We start from the raw sequence: 23,658 nt of genomic DNA, 5'->3' as shown, positions 1-23,658 counted from the left end.
TGAGGGCATGAAAGCAGAGCTAGCTAAAGTGAATTTTTTTTTATTCATTCATGGGATGTGGGCATCGCTGGCTAGGCCAGCATTTATTGCACATCCCTAATTGCCCTTGAGAAGGTGGTGGTGAGCTTCCTTCTTGAACCGCTGCAGTCTATGGGAGGTAGGTACACCCACAGTGCTGTTAGGAAGGGAGTTCCAGGATTTTAACCCAGCGACAGTGAAGGAACGGTGATATTGTTCCAAGTCAGGATGGTGTGTGACTTGCAGGGGAACTTGCAGGTGGTGGTGTTCCCTGCATTTGTTGCCCTTGTCCTTCTAGTTGGTAGAGGTCGTGGGTGTGGAAGGTGATGTCTAAGGAGCCTTGGTGTGTTGCTGCAATGCATCTTGTAGATGGTACATACTGCTGCCACTGTGTGTCGGTGGTGGAGGGAGTGAATGTTTGTGGATGGGGTGCCAATCAAGCGGGCTGCTTTGTCCTGGATGGTGTTGAGCTTCTTGAGCGTTGTTGGAGCTGCACCCATCCAGGCAAGTGGAGAGTATTCCATCACATTCCTGACTTGTGCCTTGTAGATGGTGGACAGGCTTTGGGGACTCAGGAGGTGAGTTATGCGCCGTAGGACTCCTAGCCTCTGACCTCCTTTTGTAGCCACGGTATATTTATATGGCTACTCCAGTTCAGTTTCTGGTCAATGGTAGCCCCTAGGATGTTGATAGTGAGGGATTCAGCGATGGTAATGTCATTGAATGTCAAGGGGAGATGGTTAGATTCTCTCTTGTTGGAGATGGTCATTGCCTGGCACTTGTGTGGCGCTGATGTAACTTGCCACTTATCAGCCCAAGCCTGGATATTGTCCAGGTCTTGCTGCATTTCTACACGGACTGCTTCAGTATCTGAGGAATCGCGAATGGTGCTGAACATTGTGCAATCATCAGCAAATATCCTCACTTCTGACCTTCTGTTTGAAGGAAGGTCATTGATGAAGCAGCTGAAGATGGTTGGGCCTAGGACACTAACTGGCAAATTAAGTTAAGGGATTGGTCAATAGAGATGCAGTGGCAGACATTTAAGGGAATATTTCAGAATACACAGAATAGATATATTCCAATGAGAAAGAAAAATTCCAAGGGGACCATCCACAGTTAACTAAAAAAGTTAAAGAAAGTATCAAACTTAAAGAAAAAGTATATAACTGTGCAAAGATGGGTGGCAGGTCAGAAGATTGGATAGAATATAAAAAACAGCTAAGAATGACTAAAAGATTGATAAGGAGGGAAAAATTAGAGTACAAGAGAAAGCTATCTAGAAATATAAAAACAGATAGTAAAAGTTTCTATAGATATTTTAAAAAGAAAAGTTAACAAAGTGAGCATTGGTCCTATAGAAAGTGAGTCTGGGGAATTAGTAATGGAAAATAAGGAGATGGCAAATGAATTGAACAGGTATTTTGCAACAGTCTTAACTATGGAGGATACAAGTAACATCCCAGAATTTGCTGTAAATCAGGGAATGGAAGGGAGGGAGGAACTCAAGAAAATTACAATCACCAGGGAAGTGGTACTGAGCAAATTTTTGGAGCTGCGGGCTGACAAATCGCCGGGTCCTGATGGACTTCATCCTAGGGTCCTAAAAGAAATGGCATTGGTTTCAATATTCCAAAATTCCCATGATTCAGGGAAGATTCCATTTGAGTGTAAAATAGCCAATGTAATTCCTTTATTCAAAAAGGGAGGGAGACAGAAAGCAGGATTCTGCAGACCAGTTAGCTTAATATCTGTCATAGGGAAAATGTTAGAAGCTATTATTAAAGACATTAAGAGCAGGGCACTTAGAAAAATTCAAGGTAATCAGGCAGAGTCAACATGGTTTTGTGAAAGGGAAATCATGTTTAACCAATTGGAGTTCTTTGAAGAAGTAACGTGTGTTATGGATAAAGGGGAACCGGCGGATGTATTGTACTTAGATTTCCAGAAGGCATTTGATAAGGTGCCACATCAAAGGTATTGTGGGAAATAAAAGCTCATGGTGTGGAGGGTAACATATTGCCATGGATAGAAGATTGGCTAGCTAACAGGAAACAGACAGTAGGCATAAATGGGTAATTTTCTGGTTGGCAAGATATAATGAGTGGTCTGCCACAGGGCTCAGTGCTGGGGCCTCAATTATTTTACAGTTTATTTCAATGACTTGAATGAAGGGACCAAATGTATGGTTGCTAAATTTGCTAATGACACGAAGATAGGTAGGAAAGTAAGTTGTGAAGAGGACATGAGGTTACAAAGGGTTGTGGATAGGTTAAGTGAGTGGCAAAGATCTGGCAAATGGAGTATAATGTGGGAAAATGTGAAATTGCCCATTTTGGCAGGGAGGATAAAAAAGAAGCATATTATCTAAATGTGAGTGATTGCAGAGCTCTGAGATGCAGAGGGATCTGGGTGTCCTCGTGCATGAATCACAAAAGGTTAGTATGCAGGTACAGAAAGTAATTAGGAAAGCGAATAGAATGTAATTGTTTATTGTGCAGGGAATTGAATACAAAAGTAGGGAGGTTATACTTCAGTTATACAGGGCATTGGTGAGACCACATCTGGAGTACTGTGTACACTATTGGTCTCCTTTTTTAAGGAAGGATGTAAAAGCGTTGGAAGCAGGACTAATACCTGGAATGGGCAGGTTGTCTTACGAGGAAAGGTTGAACAGGCTAGGCTTGTACCCGCTGGAGTTTAGAAGAGTAAGAGGCAACTTGATGGAAACATGTAAGATCCTGTGGGGTCTTGACAGGGTGGATGTGAAAAGGATGTTTCCCCTAGTGGGAGAATCTAGGGGTAATCTAGGGGTCACTGTTTAAAAATAAGGGATTGCCCATTTAAGACAGAAATGAGGAGAAGTTTTTTCTTTCAGAGGTTCGTGAGTCTTTGGAACGCTCTTCCTCAAAAGGCAGTGGAAGCAGAGTCTTTAAATATTTTTAAGGCAGAGGTAGATAGATTCTTGATAAGCAAGGGGGTGAAAGGTTATCGGGGGTAGGCAGGAATGTGGAGTCGAGGTTACAATCAGATCAGCCATGATCTTATTGAATGGCAGAGCAGACTTAAGGAGCCTAGTGGCCTACTCCTCCTCCTAATTTGTATGTTCATATGTAATTGGGGGAAAATTCTCCACTGGCTGGAGTTATACCTAGCACAAGATGGTTGTGGTTGTTGGAGGCCAATCAACTCAGTACAAGACACTGCTGCAGGTGTTCCTCAGGGCAGTGGCCTAGACCCATCTTTAGCTACTTCATCAATGACCTTCCCTCCATCATTAGGTCAGAAGTGGAGTCATTCACTGATGATTGCACAGTGTTCAGATCCATTTACAGCTCCTCATGTATTGAATCAGTCCATGTCCTGGAAAACATTCAGGCTTAGGCTAATAAGTGGCAAGTAACATTCATGCCACACAAGTGCCAGGCTATGTCTGGTAAGAGAGAGTCTAACCATCTCCCCTTGACATTCAATGGCAATACCACCACTGAACTCACCAAGGTTCTTCGACAGCACCTTCCAAACCTGTGACCTATACCGCTTAGAAGAACAAGGGCAGCAGACATATGGGAACAAAACCACCTGAAAGTTTCCCTCCAAGTTACCTACCATCCTGACTTGGAAATACTCTGCCATTGCTTCATCATCACTAGATTAAAATCCTGGAACTCCTTACCTAACAGCACTGTGGGGAGCACCTTCACCACATAGACCAAAGCTGTTTAAAAACACGTCTCACCACCTTCTCAAGGGCAATTAGGATTGGACAATAAATGCTGTCCAGAGAATGAATTAAACAAAATAAATGTCATTATATGGTAGATTTTCTGGTATTGGAGTTTGAACTATGGGACTAATGCATTGTGACCTTACTGCACATCCAAAATAAAAATGAACTACTGGAATCTTTCAGTGTCGATCTAATTAAGTATGGAGAGTAAGCTCCCAGCCTAGATTGAGCCTCCTAGTGGCAATTTTTCAAAGGCATGTGATATATCATCTTAAAGGGCTGAAGCTTCAATTTAAGGTGAGGTCATATTTTTATTGGCAGTTACAAAAACAGATGCAAGAAATAGTGAAGCACCTACAAAGAGCCCCACTATTCTGTGATATAATTATGGAGCTTCTCATTCACAAACTGTGCCAAAGGAGAGTTTTCCTGTTTGGTAGTGAACTGTACTCTCCCTGCAGTAGAGCCATTGGGATTGCACAGGAGATGAGGCTGAAAGGGTCAAGAAGGGGGTCCAATGTTCAGATGACCTGGGAGCAAACAAGCAAGTTTGGCACCCTAATAATCTGCCACGGTAAAGTTACCCAACATTTCCCAAGTAGGTAGATAAACAAAAAGTTTCCTTTCAATCTGTTGTACTTTGACTAACTCCACATGCAAAACTAAAAGACTGCAATCCAATCTGATGTTTTGTAATGAAGGTTTTTATCCCCCAGTGGCAGGTGTCATGGTTGAAATCAAAGGCCAGAGTATTATCTTCTGTTGACGCCCTCTGTGAAAGATTATTCATCTGATGTAAACAGTGCAAAGTTACCAGATTTCATTTACAGTGTATTCCCGGGGATATTGGCCATTGTCTTTGCCCACACAATAAAAAGATACTACCTTATTGTCCAACAGAAGTTATTAGGTTTTCACTGAAACTGGGAAATTAATGTTGCTTTTATTTTTCAGGGATCGTCTGCGAACTACCACCAATGTGTTGGGTGACTCATTGGGAGCAGGCATTGTGGAGCACCTGTCAAGGCATGAACTGCACACACAGGATGCAGAAGTTGGAAATTCTGTCATTGAAGAAAATGAGAAACCTTATCAGCTCATCTGCCAGGAGCATGAAAACCAGAAGCATTTGGATAGCGAAACCATGATGTGACCCTGAAACTAAGACAGGCTCAGTACTGTAGGGATAAACACATACAACCATGTAAATTGTGTGTTTGTGCATTTCTAATCAAACTAGTCAGCAAAGGAATGTCTAAAACAGTCTAATTACATCAGCAAGAAACTCACAAAATAGGGGCAGACCTGTATGCATGTGTATCTCCATGTGTGTGCACGTATGAGTGTATTCATGTATATATGGATGTCCATGTTTGTGTGTACATAATGCGTGAATGTCCATGTATGAATGTGTCCACCTGTGTATGCATTTCTGTATAGGTGCACATAAATATGATTATAGACACACACACATATATATAGACACACACACAAATATATAGTCACATACACATATAGACATAAACACACATGTATAGAGACAAACACATAGGCATACCTATATATAGACACACACATAGATACAAAAACACACACACACGTATATCAGGTTGAGTGTGCAAATTTGTGGGTCTGTTCACATGTATGACAGTATTTATGCATATTCATGTGTACAGGTCTCTGCATGTGTGTGCCTTTGTACATGCATGTTTGCGTAGTTGTCTTTAACTGGAATTGGTAGCCTTTTAAACCAGGTAGATGCCTCAGTAGCACTTTCCTAGTTGAGACAAGATTTCCTTAGTGTGTTGGGTGTTGTGAAATCGTAAATATGTTTCTGATTTTGCTACACCCAGTACACAGAGAAAATCTTCTCCCATTGTCAGAAAAGGATTAATTTTCATTAGAAATACTTGAAGAAGAAAAATTTCAAAGGGACAGAGAAAGGGCAGGGAAATGGGATGGCAGTAGACAGCTCTGATATGGAGCAACAAGCACAATGAGCTGAAATACTCTCCATCTGTTCTGAGATTTCTACAATAATATTGTGACATACTCCTGTGTTAAACTGGTTACATTTTGCAAAGTTTTGATGTCTTGGCAGACATCTAACAAGGGGCTGATTTTCTTCATCTGTTGCAAGTCATGCCTGAAAGGTTAAGAAATGGTGCTGAATCCACTTGAGTATTGGGGTAGATTTTGACTTTGTGCTGGAGTGCAAAACGTATGATGGTGAATCGACAACCTGCTTTACATCTCTTCCAACTTTTATTTCCATTGAAACCCAGAGAGAGTTGTGAATATCCAGTTACCAATGGGCATTAATTTCTGCCTTTCTAGACAGAGCGTAAGAGGAGGAAAGGGACACAGGAGGCCTCAGATCAATGGTCCCATATATTAACATGAAACTTTTGCTTTTTTCTTGTGAGAGGTTCTACTGTAACTACGCCAGAAGTGTGGCAAAGTGGGAGCAACTCTGGGGATGAGTATCTGTATTTCAACATCCCCCACATCATCCTGTCATATTTCCAAGACATTTTCAACTGATCTGGCCTGAAAGCAAGGAAGTCTGCAATATCTCCCCTTTCACAACGTTGTTCTGTCTCCTTTATTGTTATTTGCAATCATGAGACCAGAGAAGTAAAATAAAGCTAAACAATATAATTAACTAGTAATACAAACAAACATACCTTGATTCATTCATCTGGCAGGGTGATGCAGATACTGAATCTACAGCGGGCTGAATAATCTTAGAAAAGCCCTGATAATATTAAAGTAGCTCCTTTGAGTAGCTCCAGGGACACAGCATCAATTAGACACAGTGAATTGTGCAGACACATAGTGTCAGTATGCAGAAGAGGTAGAAAATCTTCAAACATTCTAAAAATAACATTTCCGAATCTTCAGATGTTCTCATTGTCAGATGATGTAAAATGTACAATATCTGTAATGTATTTCTAATCTCTAAATGATATGTGGCATAAGATCAGAAACTTGTACTCAATCCAAACAAGACATTGTACTTCCGTAGCACTGACTCACTTCTAAGTAAAGTCTCCGCTGTTTCTCCATTACACTGATTTTGGGTGTGCATCTTGCTGCAATTAAATATGTAGTTCCTACATACCTTCTGCATTTTCTAGCATTCTCAGGTTTATCCTATCTTCTATAATCTCAATTCATTTCAAATGGCATTTAGATTAATACCAAATTTCAAAAGCACTGAGACATGGGAAGAAAGCTGCACTGTGGACACCCTCCTCCCACCCCGAGACAGCAATCAGTGAAATAAATTGATTTGTCAAGAACTTCCCCTTTTCCATTCTCATATCACATTAGAAACCCCATGAAAAGTTAAACCTTGTTCAATGAGGTGTAGCTGGTTGTTTAACAGTAATTTGATTAATGACTACTGCTGAACAACTGAAATGGCGCTGAAAAATACATGCAATGTTGTTAAATGTCTCCATTGTGATTACTCGATTTTTTTTCAAACTAGATTTTTTAAATAATTAAATATTTTTAAAGTTTTCTTATATTTCAGCTTCTACCTTAGCCCCATGTGTATGTCCGAATCCTTATTTCGCTCTGTGTAAAATTTTCAAAAAAGTGATTTGATTAGTAGTGCTTTTCATTTCCTGATTGGCTGTCTGTGAGGATTATTTAATGTAATTGGCTGCTTAGACAGATTGATGACATCACTACAGCTCAATGCTGGTAATCCCCATTAAACTACGCTGCAATCAATTGCACATCAAGAGAGTAATGTTCTCACCACAGAGATCACTAGATCTCTCAGTGAGGCTTTCTTCAAGGTTAACTTTGCCGCTGACCACTGACCCCATGCCATTAAAGGGCTAAAATTACAAGGGCTTCCACTGGGCTCTTGCTATAAATCTGGCAGGAGGCTGTCAGAATCCCTAGGGAAAAGGACGAGGGGGAACCTTACAGCAGGTAGGACCCCTGAAGAGGTACGAAAGCTTTTTTTAAAAGTTGATCAAGAGCTTATCAGACCAGTACTGGGTTAAGTAGAGGCTATAGTTTCTGTTGGCATGGGACAGGCTGATAACAGAGATATGCCCAAAGTGGCAGTTAAACCCACCTGCCCCACGTTAGGTAGGTGCCCCCACTTATTAATCTGTAAATTCCAGCTGGGTTTGCACTAGAGGTCATTGTTGGATGTGATGTCAGTACAACCCATAAGATTGCAGATTTCACTACAAAGCTTTACTTATTTTACAGTTATTGTTTCAAAAATCATAAACATCTTGAAGCTCTAGTAGATTTTGGAAGTAACACTAATGCACCAGGATTGAGGCATTTTGTGTGAGACTGGAGGCTCACAGAGCATTTTGCTTGGGTCAAGGTTACCTCGGGTCACCTGTGAAGCAGAAAAATACCAAAGTATCATTGCTTCTGATCACTGCTCCACCTGTTTCTTCACCTTGAAGTCTGCATTGGGAAAAAGGAAGATCAAAAAGGCATCTTTCACCTTTAAATAAAGCTGTCATTCACAAATAAGTTTGACAAGCGCTGGGAATGCCTGACAGATACCAGCCAAGCAATCCACACCTTTTCATGAAATCAGCAAACTCGTAGAGCTTTGCTCGCAGGGTCAACTGATGGTACAATTGCAAAGTCTATGGATAGATATATAAACAAGTGATGGCTGGTCATCAATCCTAATTGTTATTTCCTGAGTAATTTTGGAAACTGTTTACCCCGATGCTTCCTTTCAATAAAGCAAACATAGACTAATTGTATGTCAGTGCCTGTGGGGATATACTAGTGGGCATAAGCTAGAAGGGAAGAGGAATTCTGGGCACATCTAGAACCTTAAATACAACAGCAACCTTAAAGATGCAGGCACAATGAAAGCCCCGGAAAATAAATCCTGATTCCTGTATGGATGTGAGTGTCTGGAATGGTGAACAGTTAAACTATCAGCTGCCGATGAATGTTAAAGAGTTTTGAAATCTATTCTAACTAGCCAGAAGTTGTAACTTACACTTCTGTCATTTTCCCATTTATTGAAATGTGCCATCCTCTGTGAATGTTTGCATGAATGGGATGGTAGCAAAACCCCAAGAAAGAGTCTGGGCATCCCTGCAATTTGCCTGAAATATAAATATGTGTATAAGAAAAGGAAGAGTTGCATTTCTACAGCCTCAGGATGTCCCAAATTGCTTTACAGCCAATGAACTACTTTTGAAGTGTAGTCAAACCTGTCAGCCAATTGGTGCACAGCAAGCTCCCACAAACAGCAATATGCTAATGACCAGATAATCTGCTTGACTGACATTGATGGAGGGATAAATATTTGCCACTATATATAAACATATATATATATATATATATACACATACACACACATATATTTCTGTGAATGAAGAACAACACGGACTGCTTTCCTAGTGGAATAGAAAGTACATTAAATTCCAGCAGAAAACGGCATATCATATAAGGCCAAGGCAATACAGGAAACAGCTTTTGCTGAAGATTGTAAGGTTGTACAGTTATTGCGATGAATAGCTAATATACAACACTATTCGATTAACAATGATTCACTTTGAGATTAAAGCCTAGAAGTTACTTGTCGCAACGATAGCAGACAAACACTTAGAGCATTCAAATGATATTTCTTTGCTATTTTAATTGACATAATAACCCTAGTGCATGCGGAGGCATGTGAGCATGTGACGCACGGACGGCTGCTAATGTTTGGTGGCAGCGGCATTGGGGGGGGAAGGGGTTGGGTTGATGGAGATAAAAAAACGGTGGAAGGTAAGAGGAGCCCAATAACAAAGTAATCCCTGAAGAAGGGTCACTGACCTGAAACGTTAACTCTGCTTCTCTCTCCACAGATGCTGCCAGACCTGCTGAGTATTTCCAGCATTTCTTGTTTTTATTTCAGATTTCCAGCATCCGCGGTATTTTGCTTTTATTATAACAAAGTAATACCGGCTGGAAGGATTGGGCAGTTGGGAGGGTAGGAGTGAACAGTATGAGGGGATGGCATGGTGCGGGAATGGCATGGGAAGGGGCAATGGGGATGTCATTAGGGGGGTGCAGCATGAGGTGGGGAGGGCGGAATTGGGAGAACAGCATGGGGGAATGCATGGTAGGTATGGAATGAGAGATGGGGGAATCACAGAATCGTTACAGCGCAGAAGGGGCCAATTCGTCCCGTTGTGTCTGCGTTGGCTTTCCGAAGGAGCAATTTACCTTGTGCCACTCTCTGGCCTTCTCCCCGTAGCCCTGCACAGTCTTCCTTTTCAGATAACAATCCAATTCCCTTTTGAATGCCCCGATTGAATCTGCCTTCACCACACTCTCAGGCAGTGCATTCCAGATCCTAACCACTCGCTGCGTGAACAAGTTTTTCCTCATGTCGCTATTGCTTCTTTTACTCATTACTTAAATCTGTGCACTCTTGTTCTCGATCCTTCCACCAATGGGAACAGTTTTTCCCTATCTGCTCTGTCCAGACCCCTCATGATTTTGAATACCTCTATCAAATCTCCTCTCAGCCTTCTCTTCAAAAAAAAACAGTCCCAACTTCTCCAATCTATCCACATAACTGAAGTTCCTCATCCCTGAAACTATTCTTTTTGAAACAGAACAAAACAAACTTACCATAATAAGTAAAAATCATCCACTAAAAATGAATTCAAAAATATGTATTATTGGTAAAAAAAAATCATAAATACTGGAAAGGCTATTAGAAAAACACATCATTAAAAGGCAGTGAAAACACATTTAAATCATGTTCCTCTTCTAGATTTCTATCTCACATGAATCTCAGAATGGACTTTGAAGGAAAATGCGTAATCCTGTGGTAAAAATGTAATATTTTGGTTTGTCTAGATTTGGTTTAGAGTTGTTGCTTTAAATCCAGCCATAATGCATAAAACATTTAAAGTCAGGCGCTGAAAGAAAACAAACTCAGGTTCCAGCCAAATTTGATACATATGTTGCAAGGTGAACAGCTGGCTTCAGGGAAGGAACCAAGCTACCTTTGAACACAAAGACTGTGAATTATTCAGTTAAATATGTGACCACCAAATATTCTTGAAGGCAAGTGCAATCAGTGTGGATTTGTTCATTGAATTAGTTGGTAGAAGATAGTAGAACCAATTGGAATGCTCACAGGAAGAGATAAAATCAACTAATTTGATCCTATGGCCATACAGCAAAGAAAAAGACAATCGCTGCTTTCCCCTTTTCCTCCAGCTTCTTTGCTGCTCTTCTGCTGCCACGGGGGGATATGGAAGGCTTAGAAAGAAGGGGTGGGATGGAAGGGGGATGATATGAGAGGGATGAAAGGAATGGGATGGGTATGGCATGAGAGGGATGGCATGTGATGGGGATGGTGTGAGGGAGGGGATGGCGTGGGAGGGATGGTAAGGGAAGGATAGAATGACGAGAGATGGGGTTGGCATAGGAGGGAGGGAAGGGATTGCATGGGAGGGATGGAATTGCATGAGATGGGGATGGCATGTGAGGGATGGCATGGGAGGGACTGCATTGGAAGGATGGTATGGGAGGAGTGAGAGGGCTGGGATGGCATGAGATGGGGATGGAATGGGAGGGAGAGGTTGACATGGGAATGATGGCATGGGATGGGGATGGTATGGAAGGGATGGCATGGGAGTAGTGGATGAAATGATGGAATTGGTTAAGTATACTAATTTGACCGCAGATGTTTTGTGGGTCTCTTCTAGTATGAAGCTAGTATGTACTTCAATATGTGCTGCACATGATATATGGGTTCCAAATATAGCTTCTGTAGAAGAACAGTTTTCTGTCTGAAACTAGCCACAATCCTGCAAAAGTATTTCCCCATTGTAATCTGATAAATTATGATTCCAGCAAGCCCACTGTTTCTGTGCAGGATTCACACATGATCCTACTCATGGTGCATACAGCGATGACAATCAAAAGCATATTTGTGTGATGCTCGCAATGTTTTCTAGCTTCATTAAGTCATAGCTAATTGAACCTCCACTGGAATTGCTCAACAAACTTTAATGTTTCTTCAGTTTCCTTCTTGTATAGTTACACTGTGGCACTCAGGGATGAAGCACTTATGTCTCAGTCTTCTAAGTCATCTGCCTGGTGCATAATCTGACTACTTTGAAGACCTTTCGTTACAGGACCGGCAGTATGATGAGGGATGTGTACAATCTATTGATGATAGAATAAATAGTGTAACCAGGGTCTTGAACCATTTTACATGCATCTGGATCAGTCTTATTTGCTGGAGCTCTCCAATCCAACATTAATGCGATCGATATTACAACCGAAGCAAATTAATTCGGCTTATTGCTCTTTTAATAATCCTCTTACTGATAAGTTTTATTGGGTTTTTGATGTCCAGTACCTAAAGATACAGGATTAGTGAAGAGCAACACAGGATATCCAGAGCTATGAAGGTGTTGCCGATATCCTAAAACAACTGTTCATGTATCCAGAGCTCAGTCGAGAGTGGCATGGAGCACAAAGTTCACAAAAGTCAATATGAAAAGATTGTAGGAAGCAGTTTTTCAAAATTTTTTCTGGGTAATAGCGACTGGAATGCACAAATTTACTAAAATATTCAAATCGGTACATATGGTACGCATCCTGTTTTTGGGGCATCATTATTCCCTATCTCCAGGAGGCAGCTTTAACAGGATTTCTCACTGTGAGCCGCTGGCTGTCACAGACCCCCATCATGCCAGCAGCTCCATCTCCACCACTAGGTGGAGCGTCAGAAATTCCAGTTCCCAACAAATTAAACCACCATTACACATCTTCAGAACTTTCACAGCTCCGGGACACTGATAGCATTTAAACCTCCTTTGATTACAGTAAACTCAGAAGAATTAGTCATCATTGACTTCTTCATTCTCTTCAGTTTTCCATTTGTAATTTTAGCTTTGCACCAGTGGCTCTCCTATGGCTTTGCCAACAAAAATTCAGAGCAAAACAAAATTTCCCACAGAGTCCATTCGTGATGTTGCGGGTACAGATGTGGGGATCTGCAGCTCCTGGAGTGTATGAAGCCCCATCTTGTGGTTAGCAGTGCTATGAGTGGTGATGCCCAAATAAGGAGTTTGGGCCATGTACCATAAGTACAAAGTATTATAGATTTTAAAATTTTCTGAGCACTAGCAAGAATAAAGGAACATAATCATGAAACTTTCCTGGCTTGTATCTCCAGGGCCCTCCGCTTGTTCCGTTCTGCCTGTTCGGCAGCACCACCCAGTCTATTTTTATTGTTTGTAATCTGCTTCTTCCACATTTTGGCCTTTTCCCTAACTCTTATCTGAATTTTTAGAGGTGATTTTTGCTGCTGCAAAGCTTTTTTTGCCCTGTTTTGGTATTCAGCCAAGTCTTTGCCGCCCAAAATCAGGCCTATGGCCTGCTCGGATGAACCCCTCATCCCACCCCGTCCCACTGCTTCCTCTGGGGAGATATAAGATCAGCCCTTTAGGGCTCCGTGCTACTGCATTTCATATAAATAACTACCTTTGTATCCTCTTTTATAAATATATCATTATTCATTTTTAATTCCCATTTATAAATGTGTACTTAATCTTCTTTAATTCATAAATATTATAATCATTTGTAATTAAATAGTAATTTTTAAATTTTCAAATAACAGTTATTCATTTAACAAATTTAAACACAAATTTTGAATTTTCAATTTATAAATATGTATCTTCTCAATTTATATATTCCAATGAATTTGAAAAATTAAAATTTTAACCTTGTACTTTTTTTTCTCCAGTTTCCTTTTTATTCATTCATGGGATGTGGGCATCTGCATCTGCGGTCAAATTAGTATACTTAACCAATTCCATCATTTCATCCACTACTCCCATGCCATCCCTTCCATACCATCCCCATCCCATGCCATCATTTATTGCCCATCCCTAATTGCCCTTGAGAAGTTGGTGAGCTGCCTTCTTGAACTGCTGCAGTCCTTGTCCTACTGACATTAAATGAGTCATAGAGGCACAGAAGGAGGCCATTTAGCCCATCGAGTCCATGCCAGTTCTCTGCAGAGCAACATAATCAGTTCCATTCCTCTGTTCTATCCCTGTAACCCTGCAAGTTTATTTCCCTCCAGTGCCCATCCAATTTCATTTTGAAATCATTCATCATCTCTGCTTCCACCACCCTCGTAGGCAGCGAGTTCCAGGTCATTCCCACTCGCTGAGTAAAAAAGTGCTTCCTCACATCCCCCCTGCATCTCTTGCCCAAAAAACCTTAAACCTGTGTCCCCTAATCCTTGTACCATCAACTAATGGGAATAGCTTTTCTTTGTCTACCTGAACCAAGCCTGTCAGAATCTTGTACACCTCTATCAAATTTCCACTCAATTAGGTTCTCCAACTTAATCTTGTTGCTAAAAGTCCCTCATCCCTGGAACCATTCTGGTAAATCCCAAGGACCTTCACATTCTTCCTGAAGTGTGGTGACCAGAACTGGATGCAATACTCTAGATGTGGCCCAACCAGAGCTTTATACAGGTTCAGCATAACTTCCCTGCTTTTGTACTCAATACCCCTATTTATGAAGCCCAAGATCCCATATACTTTGCTAATTACTCTCTCAATATGTCCTGCCACTTTTAAAGATCTATGCACATGCACCCCCAAGTGATATTTCCCCTAACATTTTATCATTTTCATATTTTACTCAAATACAAAAAATTATTTTAATATTTTATTGATTGAACTTCAGTAAATGCCAATGCTTTGTTTATCCTCTTCTCTAGATTACTCCTTTATTATTTCTGTCATCTTTGAATGTTGCTAATTATAGTTACTTGCATAGTTTCAAAATTACAAAGCAATGTAGGAGCCAAGGTGGATGATGTTACAAAGGCAAGGTATTTCTGATGGAGCTCAGAGGCAGATAGAATTCTGAGGTTGTGAACACTCAGTGACAGCAGCCAGTGAGATGGATGAAATTGGTGGCAAGGGTACAGAGTTTGTACCGATGACCAAAGACGATGGCTTTGCTGGATGACAGGGGCGAGACACTGGCGAAGGACAACTTGGTTCATCATGTCAAAGGCTGCAGGGAGAAGGAGGAGGGAAAACATTGTTATAGCCACAGAGGATGTCAGTTGTGACTTTGATTAGAGCCATTTCAGTGCTGTGGCAGGGGCAAAATTCTGATTTTTCTTGCCCCTAATTCAAAGATATTTAAACAAGGAGTTGCAAGGAAGATAGGCATGGATTTGGGAAGCAACAAGACTTTCAAGGACTGGCGAGTACAAAGGGAAATTGGTAGCTTTCCAAGACCAAGGTCAAGGATGTTTTTTTTGAGGTGAGATGGGTGTGGTCATGGCAGTTTTGAAAAGTGGGGATAGACTGCCTGAGGAGAGCGAACCATTTATAGTGTCAGCTAACTTTTTTTTATTCATTCATGGGATGTGGGCATTGCTAGCCAGGACAGCATTGATTGCCCATCCCCAATTGCCCTTGAGAATTTGGTGGTGAACTGCCTTCTTGAACCGCTACAGTCCATGTGGGGTAGTTACACCCACAGTGCTATTGGGAAGGGAGTTCCAGGATTTTGACCCAGCGACAGTGAAGGAACGGCGATATAGTTCCAAGTCAGGATGGTGTGTGACTTTGAGGGGAACTTGCAGGTGGTGGTGTTCCCATGCAACTGCTGCCCTTGTCCTTCTAGGTGGTAGAGGTCATGGATTTGGAAGGTGCTGTCAAAGGAGCTTTGGTGTGTTGCTGCAGTGCATCTTGTAGATGGTACACACTGCTGCCACTGTATGTCGGTGATAAAGGGAGTGAATGTTTGTGGTTAGGGTGCCAATGAAGTGGGTTGCTTTGTCCAGGATGGTACCGAGCTTCTTGAGTGTTGTTGGAGCTGCACCCATCCAGGCAAGTGGAGAATATTCCATCACACTCCTGACTTATGCCTTGTAGATGGTGGACAGGCTTTGGGGAATCAGGAGATGAGTTACTCGCCTCAGGATTCCTAGCCTCTGACCTGCTCTTGTAGCCACGGTATTTATATGGCTACTCCAGTTCAGCTTCTGATCAATGGTAACCTCCAGGATGTTGATAGTGGGGCATTCAGCGATTGAAATGCCATTGAATGCCAAGGGTAGATGGTTAGATTCTCTCTTGTTGGAGATGGTCATTGCCTGACACTTGTATGGCGCGAATGTTACTTGCCTCTTATCAGCCCATGCTTGGATATTGTCCAGGTCTTGCTGCATTTCTACATAGACTTCTTGAGTATCTGAGGAGTCGTGAATGGTGCTGAACATTGTGCAATTATCAATGAACATCCCCACTTCCGACTTCATAATTTAAGGAAGGTCATTGATGAAGCAGCTGAAGATGGTTGGGCCGAGGACAGTACCCTGGGAAACTCCTGCAGTGATGTCCTGGAGCTGAGATGATTGACCTCCAACAACCACAACCATCTTCCTTTGCGCTAGGTAAGCGGAGAGTTTTGTCCGATTCCCATTGACTCCAGTTTTGCTCGGGCTGTTTGATGCCACACTCAGTCAAATGCTGCCTTGATGTCAAGGGCAGTCACTCTCACCTCACCACGAGTTCAGCTCTTTTGTCCATGTTTGAACCAAGGCTGTAATGAGCTCAAGAACTGAGTGACCCTGGCGAACCCAACTGAGCATCACTGAGCAGGTTATTGCTAAGCAAGTGCCGCTTGATAGCACTGTCCATCACTTAACTGATGATCGAGAGTAGACTGATAAGGCGGTAATTGGCCGGGTTGGACTTGTCCTGCTTTTTGTGTACAGGGCATACATAGGCAATTTTCCACATTGCCGGGTAGATGCCAGTGTTGCAGCTGTACTGGAACAGCTTAGCTAGGGGTGCAGCAAGTTCTGGCGCACAGGTCTTCAGTACTATTGCCAGAATGTTGTCAGGGCCCATAGCCTTTGCAGTATCCAGTGCCTTCAGTCATTTCTTGATATTACGTGGAGTGAATTGAATTTGCTGAAGATTGGCATCTGTGATGCTGGGGACTTCAGGAGGAGGCCGAGATGGATCATCCACTCGGCAATTCTGGCTGAAGATTGTTGCAAATGCTTCAGCTTTATCTTTTGCACTGATGTGCTGGGCTCCCCCATCAATGAGCATGGGGATATTTGTGGAGCCACCTCCTCCAGTTAGCTGTTTAATTGTCCACCAGCATTCACAACTGGATGTGGCAGGACTGCAGAGTTTAGATCTGATCCGTTGGCTATGGGATCACTTAGCTCTGTCTATCACATGCTACTTCCACTGTTTGGCATGCAAGTAGTCCTGTGTTGTAGCTTCACCAGGTTGAGACCTCATTTTGAGGTATGCCTGGTTCTGCTCCTGACGTGCCCTCCTGCAGTCTTCATTGAACCAGAGTTGATCCCCCGGTTTGATGGTAATGGTAGAGTTGGGGATATGCTGGGCCATGAGGTTACAGATTGTGGTTGAGTACAATTCTGCTGCTGCTGATGGCCCACAATGCCTCATGGATTCCCAGTTTTGCATTGCTAGATCTGTTCAAAATCTATCCCGTTTAGCACAGTGGTCGTGCCACACAATGTGATGGAGGGTATCCTCAATGTAAAGATGGGACTTTGTCTCCACAAGGACTGTGCAGTGGTCACTCCTACCAATACTGTCATGGACAGATGCATCTGTGGCAGGCAGATTGGTGAGGAAGAGGTCAAGTATGTTTTTCCCTCTTGTTGGATCCCTCACCGCCTGCCGCAGACCCAGTCTAGCAGCTATGTCCTTTAGGACTCAGCCAGCTCAGTCAGTAGTGGTGCTGCCAAGCCACTCTCGGTGATGGACATTGAAGTGTCCAACCCAGAGTACATTCTGCGCCCTTGCCACCCTCAGTGCTTCCTCCAAGTGGTGTTCAACATGGAGGAGTACTGACTCATCAGCTGAGGTGTGGGGGGGGGGGTGGGGGGGGCGTGGCGGTAGGTGGTAATCAGCAGGAGGTTTCCTTGCCCATGTTTGATGATGCTATGAGATTCCATGGGGTCCAGAGTCCATGTTGAGGACTCCCAGGGCAACTCCGACTGTATACACTGTGCTACCACCTCTGTTGGGTCTGTCTTGCTGGTGGGACAGGACGTAACCTGGGTTGGTAATGGCAGTGTCAGGGACATTGTCTCTAAGGTATGATTCCGTGAGAATGACTATGTCAGGCTGTTGCTTGACTTGTCTGTGGGACAGCTCTCCCAACTTTGGCACAAGCCCCCAGATGTTAGTAAGGAGGACTTTGCAGGGTCGACAGGAATGGGTTTGCCGTTGTCGTTTCCAGTGCCTAGGTCAGTGCCAGGTGGTCCATCCAGTTTCATTCTTTATCGACTTTGTGGCATTTTGATATAGCTGAGAGGCCATTTCAGAGGGCATTTAAGAGTCAACCACAGTGCTGTGGGTCTGGAGTCACATGTAGGCCAGACCAGGTAAGAACAGCAGATTTCCTACCCCAAAGGACTTGGGGGCCAGGAAAGGGAGCTGTGTGGTCAGCAGTTTATTGGGAATGGGGTTAAGTCAGGAGGAGGTGGACCTCATGGATGAGATGACCTCAGAGATGGCATGAGGGAAGATGGGCAAGAAACTAAGAAAGAGAGAGGCAAGGGTTCAGGGCTAGGTCAGGCAAATACCTGGGGGCAAGTTTGGCTTGATGGGAAAATTGATGGTGGCTGCGGAAGCAGCAGAGGCAGCTGAATGGATGGTCGCAATCTCGTGAAAAAGTCCAAGGGCTCATCATATTGGCTGTTGGAGGTGAGGGTGGGGGAGCCATGGGAGAAAAGTTTAAAGAGACAGTTGATAGTGGAGAAAAGAAGATTTTCTTTCCCGAATGATTCTGAAGTAGTAAATGGTTTTCATAGGGAAAAGCGAGGTCTCGTTGTATTTGACGTATTATCGCCAGATCAGGTCAAAGATGGCTAATCCAGCTGTACGTCAGATATGTTCAATTCTGCCTTCCCTGGACTTGTAGGAGCAAAGATGGGAGCCATACTAGGGTAAACAAGCAGGATGGAAGAGAACGATAACAACAGTTCTGATGAAAGGTCACAGAGCTGAAACGTTAACTTTTCTTCTCTCTCCACAGATGCTGCCAGACCTGCTGAGTAGTTCCAGCACTTTTTATTTTTATTTCAGATTTCCAGCATCTGCAGCATTTTGCTTTTATTATGGAAGAGAACACCGTTTTTTCTGGGGATAACTGCATTAAGATGGAGGTAAGTTGGTCGAATTGACAGCTGAAGACATATAATGGAAAATGGAAGGCCAAAATCCAGGTGGTCGGAGGTTTGAAAGTGCAGTTGTAAATCTACTGTACAGAGGGAGATCTCAGTGAGAAACTCGGGGTAGACAAGGACTTTAATGGAGATGTTAGAGAGGTGCTCAAAGTAAGGTGCTCAAAGTAGAAGAAAAAGCTAGAGAGACTAAGGTAAGATTTGGTCTAAAGTCGGCACGTTCCACATTGCAACATTTTGGGCAGGATAGGTGGTAGAAAGTATAGCCAGGAGGGGAGGCTTTGGTAAGGGACAAGGTACCGCTACTGTTATGACCTCAGTAGAGATCGCTAACTTTAAAACAAGAAATATAAACTTCCCAGTGACCGAAAGAATCACACAAGATTTCACATTTTTAAGACTTTTACTACAACAACCAAAAAATCAACATTAACTAACTAGTACTTAGTAGGTAGCTAACACACTAAATTACAGTGAAAGGTATTTCCCATTAACTTATTAACACTCTTGAAAACATTTATACGTTACACAGTGTTCTCAGTGAAAAAGGTATCCTTACAGTTAAAAGGCCCAAACTCTTCCCAGCTGCAATGGGTTGAATCTCCCAGTGTCCTTCTCAAAGCCAATGTCCTCTTCGCTCACTTCTTCTGAGCACATTCGTCTGGTCTTCCATTAATAAGGCAATCTCTGGTGACCCCATTAGTCTTTTCTCCACCGCAAACCTCGAGCCTTCGAACTGGGTTCAAATCTTAGCAGCCTTTTGCTGGATCAGTGATCTGACAGCAGCTGTTTCCCAGAATACAGCTTTCTGGCCTCTCTCTCTCTCCTTAGGCTGCACCGCTCACTGCTTCTTTTCCTTTCAGTCTCCAGCCTAGGAAAGCCTCTCGAATTTATCCAGATCAAAAGTCAATAGTCATTTGCCTTTTACAATTCTCAGAGACCATAAGTCTGACCACAGCAAAACCACCTGGGCCTTCTTTTCTTTCCAGATGTTAAAAATTGCAAATCAAATCTACATTTGAGAACTGCTGGCTTCCTGTTTACAATCTGTGAGTCTGGGAGAGCAAAACCCATTGTCCTTTCAGTGTTACAACCTTGCACTTTGCTTTCAAAAGGGCTTTTGATCTGGGTTCCTTATTCTCATGGTAACCAAGACCCCTGGCTTGTCTCTGGGCAGATTTTGAATGAGGTCACATGCTGCCTTCAAATGTCCATTTTACAGTGTATTAAAGAACGGGCAGAGACTGCTTGAGTTGTGTACCTATCATAACCTCTGCATCACCAACTCGTTCTTTCACACTAAACCCTGTCACCAGGTTTCATGGAGGCACCCAAAATCACGTCGTTGGCACCAGCTAGACCTCATTGTCACAAGGCGAGCCGCCTTAAACAGTGTTCAAATCACACGCAGCTTCCACAGTGCGGACTGCGACACCAACCACTCCCTGGTGTGCAGCAAGGTTAGACTCAGACCAAAGAAGTTGCATCATTCCAAGCAGAAGGGCCACCCGCGCATCAACACGAGCAGAATTTCACACCCACAGCTGTTACAAAAATTTCTAAATTCACTTGTAACAGCCCTTCAAAACACTCCCACAGGGGATGCTGAGACCAAGTGGGCCCACATCAGAGACATCATCTATGAGTCAGCTTTGACCACCTACGGCAAAAGTGCGAAGAGAAATGCAGACTGGTTTCAATCTCATAATGAAGAGCTGGAACCTGTCATAGCCGCTAAGCGCATTGCACTGTTGAACTACAAGAAAGCCCCCAGCGATTTAACATCCGCAGCACTTAAAGCAGCCAGAAGTACTGCACAAAGAACAGCTAGGCGTTGCGCAAACGACTACTGGCAACACCTATGCAGTCATATTCAGCTGGCCTCAGACACCGGAAACATCAGAGGAATGTATGATGGCATGAAGAGAGCTCTTGGGCCAACCATCAAGAAGATCGCCACCCTCAAATCTAAATCGGGGGACATAATCCCTGACCAACGCAAACAGATGGACCGCTGGGTTGAGCACTACCTAGAACTGTACTCCAGGGAGAATGCTGTCACTGAGACTGCCCTCAATGCAGCCCAGCCTCTACCAGTCATGGATGAGCTGGACATACAGCCAACCAAATCGGAACTCAGTGATGCCATTGATTCCCTAGCCAGCGGAAAAGCCCCTGGGAAGGACAGCATTACCCCTGAAATAATCAAGAGTGCCAAGCCTGCTATACTCTCAGCACTACATGAACTGCTATGCCTGTGCTGGGACGAGGGAGCAGTACCCCAGGACATACGCGATGCCAACATCATCACCCTCTATAAAAACAAAGGTGACCGCGGTGACTGCAACAACTACCGTGGAATCTCCCTGCTCAGCATAGTGGGGAAAGTCTTTGCTCGAGTCGCTCTGAACAGGCTCCAGAAGCTGGCCGAGCGCGTCTACCCTGAGGTACAGTGTGGCTTTCGTGCAGAGAGATCGACCATTGACATGCTGTTCTCCCTTCGTCAGATACAGGAGAAATGCCGTAAACAACAGATGCCCCTCTACATTGCTTTCATTGATCTCACCAAAGCCTTTGACCTCGTCAGCAGACGTGGTCTCTTCAGACTACTAGAAAAGATCGGATGTCCACCAAAGCTACTAAGTATCATCACCTCATTCCATGACAATATGAAAGGCACAATTCAACATGGTGGCTCCTCATCAGAGCCCTTTCCTATCCTGAGTGGTGTGAAACAGGGCTGTGTTCTCGCACCCACACTTTTTGGGATTTTCTTCTCCCTGCTGCTTTCACATGCGTTCAAATCCTCTGAAGAAGGAATTTTCCTCCACACAAGATCAGGGGGCAGGTTGTTCAACCTTGCCCGTCTAAGAGCGAAGTCCAAAATACGGAAAGTCCTCATCAGAGAACTCCTCTTTGCTGACGATGCTGCTTTAACATCTCACACTGAAGAGTGCCTGCAGAGTCTCATCGACAGGTTTGCGTCTGCCTGCAATGAATTTGGCCTAACCATCAGCCTCAAGAAAACGAACATCATGGGGCAGGACGTCAGAAATGCTCCATCCATCAATATTGGCGACCACGCTCTGGAAGTGGTTCAAGAGTTCACCTACCTAGGCTCAACTATCACCAGTAACCTGTCTCTAGATGCAGAAATCAACAAGCGCATGGGTAAGGCTTCCACTGCTATGTCCAGACTGGCCAAGAGAGTGTGGGAAAATGGCGCACTGACACGGAACGCAAAAGTCCAAGTGTATCAGGCCTGTGTCCTCAGTACCTTGCTCTACGGCAGCGAGGCCTGGACAACGTATGCCAGCCAAGAGCGACGTCTCAATTCATTCCATCTTCGCTGCCTTCGGAGAATACTTGGCATCAGGTGGCAGGACTATATCTCCAACACAGAAGTCCTTGAAGCGGCCAACACCCCCAGCTTATACACACTACTGAGTCAGCGGCGCTTGAGATGGCTTGGCCATGTGAGCCACATGGAAGATGGCAGGATCCCCAAAGACACATTGTACAGCGAGCTCGCCACTGGTATCAGACCCACCGGCCGTCCATGTCTCCGCTATAAAGACGTCTGCAAACGCGACATGAAATTGTGTGACATTGATCACAAGTCGTGGGAGTCAGTTGCCAGCATTCGCCAGAGCTGGCGGGCAGCCATAAAGACAGGGCTAAATTGTGGCGAGTCGAAGAGACTTAGTAGTTGGCAGGAAAAAAGACAGAGGCGCAAGGGGAGAGCCAACTGTGCAACAGCCCCGACAAACAAATTTCTCTGCAGCACCTGTGGAAGAGCCTGTCACTCTAGAATTGGCCTTTATAGCCACTCCAGGCGCTGCTTCACAAACCACTGACCACCTCCAGGCGCGTATCCATTGTCTCTCGAGATAAGGAGGCCCAAAAGAAAGAAAGATCTCAGCTTTTAAAACATTAACCATACTACAAAGTCTTCATAACACTACCCATGAACCAAATTTCAGTCAAAGCCAGGATATCAACGCCATCATTTACATTGAGGTCATGAATGCTAAGGTTCTTGTTTATGAGTGAACATTCTGGAGGGTAATGTGGAGAGGATCAGTGATTTATCAGTTGGCAGAATCCACGGGGATAGTGGTGGATGAAATCTCCGTTTCTGTCCCAGGTCATATATTTTATACAAAAAATGCTGGAAATACTCAGCAGGTCTGGCAGCATCTGTGGAGAGAGAAGCAGAGGTAACGTTTCAGGTCTGTTTTTGTTTTTACTTCAGTTTTCCAGCATCTGCAGTACTTTGCTTTTATATATTTTTTACGATCTGGACAGTTATTCTCATAATAATTTAACTGTTTTCATGTAATTCAACGCCAAGAGCAGCGACATCAATTGTTGCGCTATAAAGACGCGCTGGACCCCAAGCGGCGCAGTTTCAATGTCCTTTGTACTGTAATAACGCTTGGCGCCCTGAGATGGCGCTGGTTTCGGCGGCCCTCGCTGAAGCTGCAGTGCTACTCGGCGCCCTGAAGCGGCGCTAGTTTCGGCGGCCCTCGCTGAAGCTGCAGTGCCACTGGGCGCCCTGAAGCGGCGCTGGTTTCGGCGGCCCTCGCTGAAGCTGCAGTGCCACTGGGCGCCCTGAAGCGGCGCTGGTTTCGGCGGCCCTCGCTGAAGCTGCAGTGCCACTGGG

At 43.7% G+C, this 23,658-nt stretch overlaps 1 protein-coding gene across 1 annotated transcript in view; it reads left to right on the top strand.

Moving 5' to 3' along the window:
* Nucleotides 1-7,212, top strand: part of slc1a6 (solute carrier family 1 member 6) — a 68,402-nt gene extending 61,190 nt beyond the window's left edge. Inside the window, exon 9 of the mRNA XM_068016417.1 lies at nucleotides 4,703-7,212. Coding sequence (XP_067872518.1) covers nucleotides 4,703-4,901 — 199 coding nt within the window. The 3' untranslated portion in view covers nucleotides 4,902-7,212. The remainder of the gene's footprint in view (nucleotides 1-4,702) is intronic.
* Nucleotides 7,213-23,658: the final 16,446 nt, after the last annotated feature.

The sequence above is a fragment of the Heterodontus francisci genome, chromosome 36 (genome assembly GCF_036365525.1).
Source record: "Heterodontus francisci isolate sHetFra1 chromosome 36, sHetFra1.hap1, whole genome shotgun sequence".
Taxonomy (NCBI): domain Eukaryota; kingdom Metazoa; phylum Chordata; class Chondrichthyes; order Heterodontiformes; family Heterodontidae; genus Heterodontus; species Heterodontus francisci.
The sequence above is the reverse complement of the archived record's forward strand: the minus strand, read 5'-3'. Positions and strand labels throughout refer to the sequence as shown.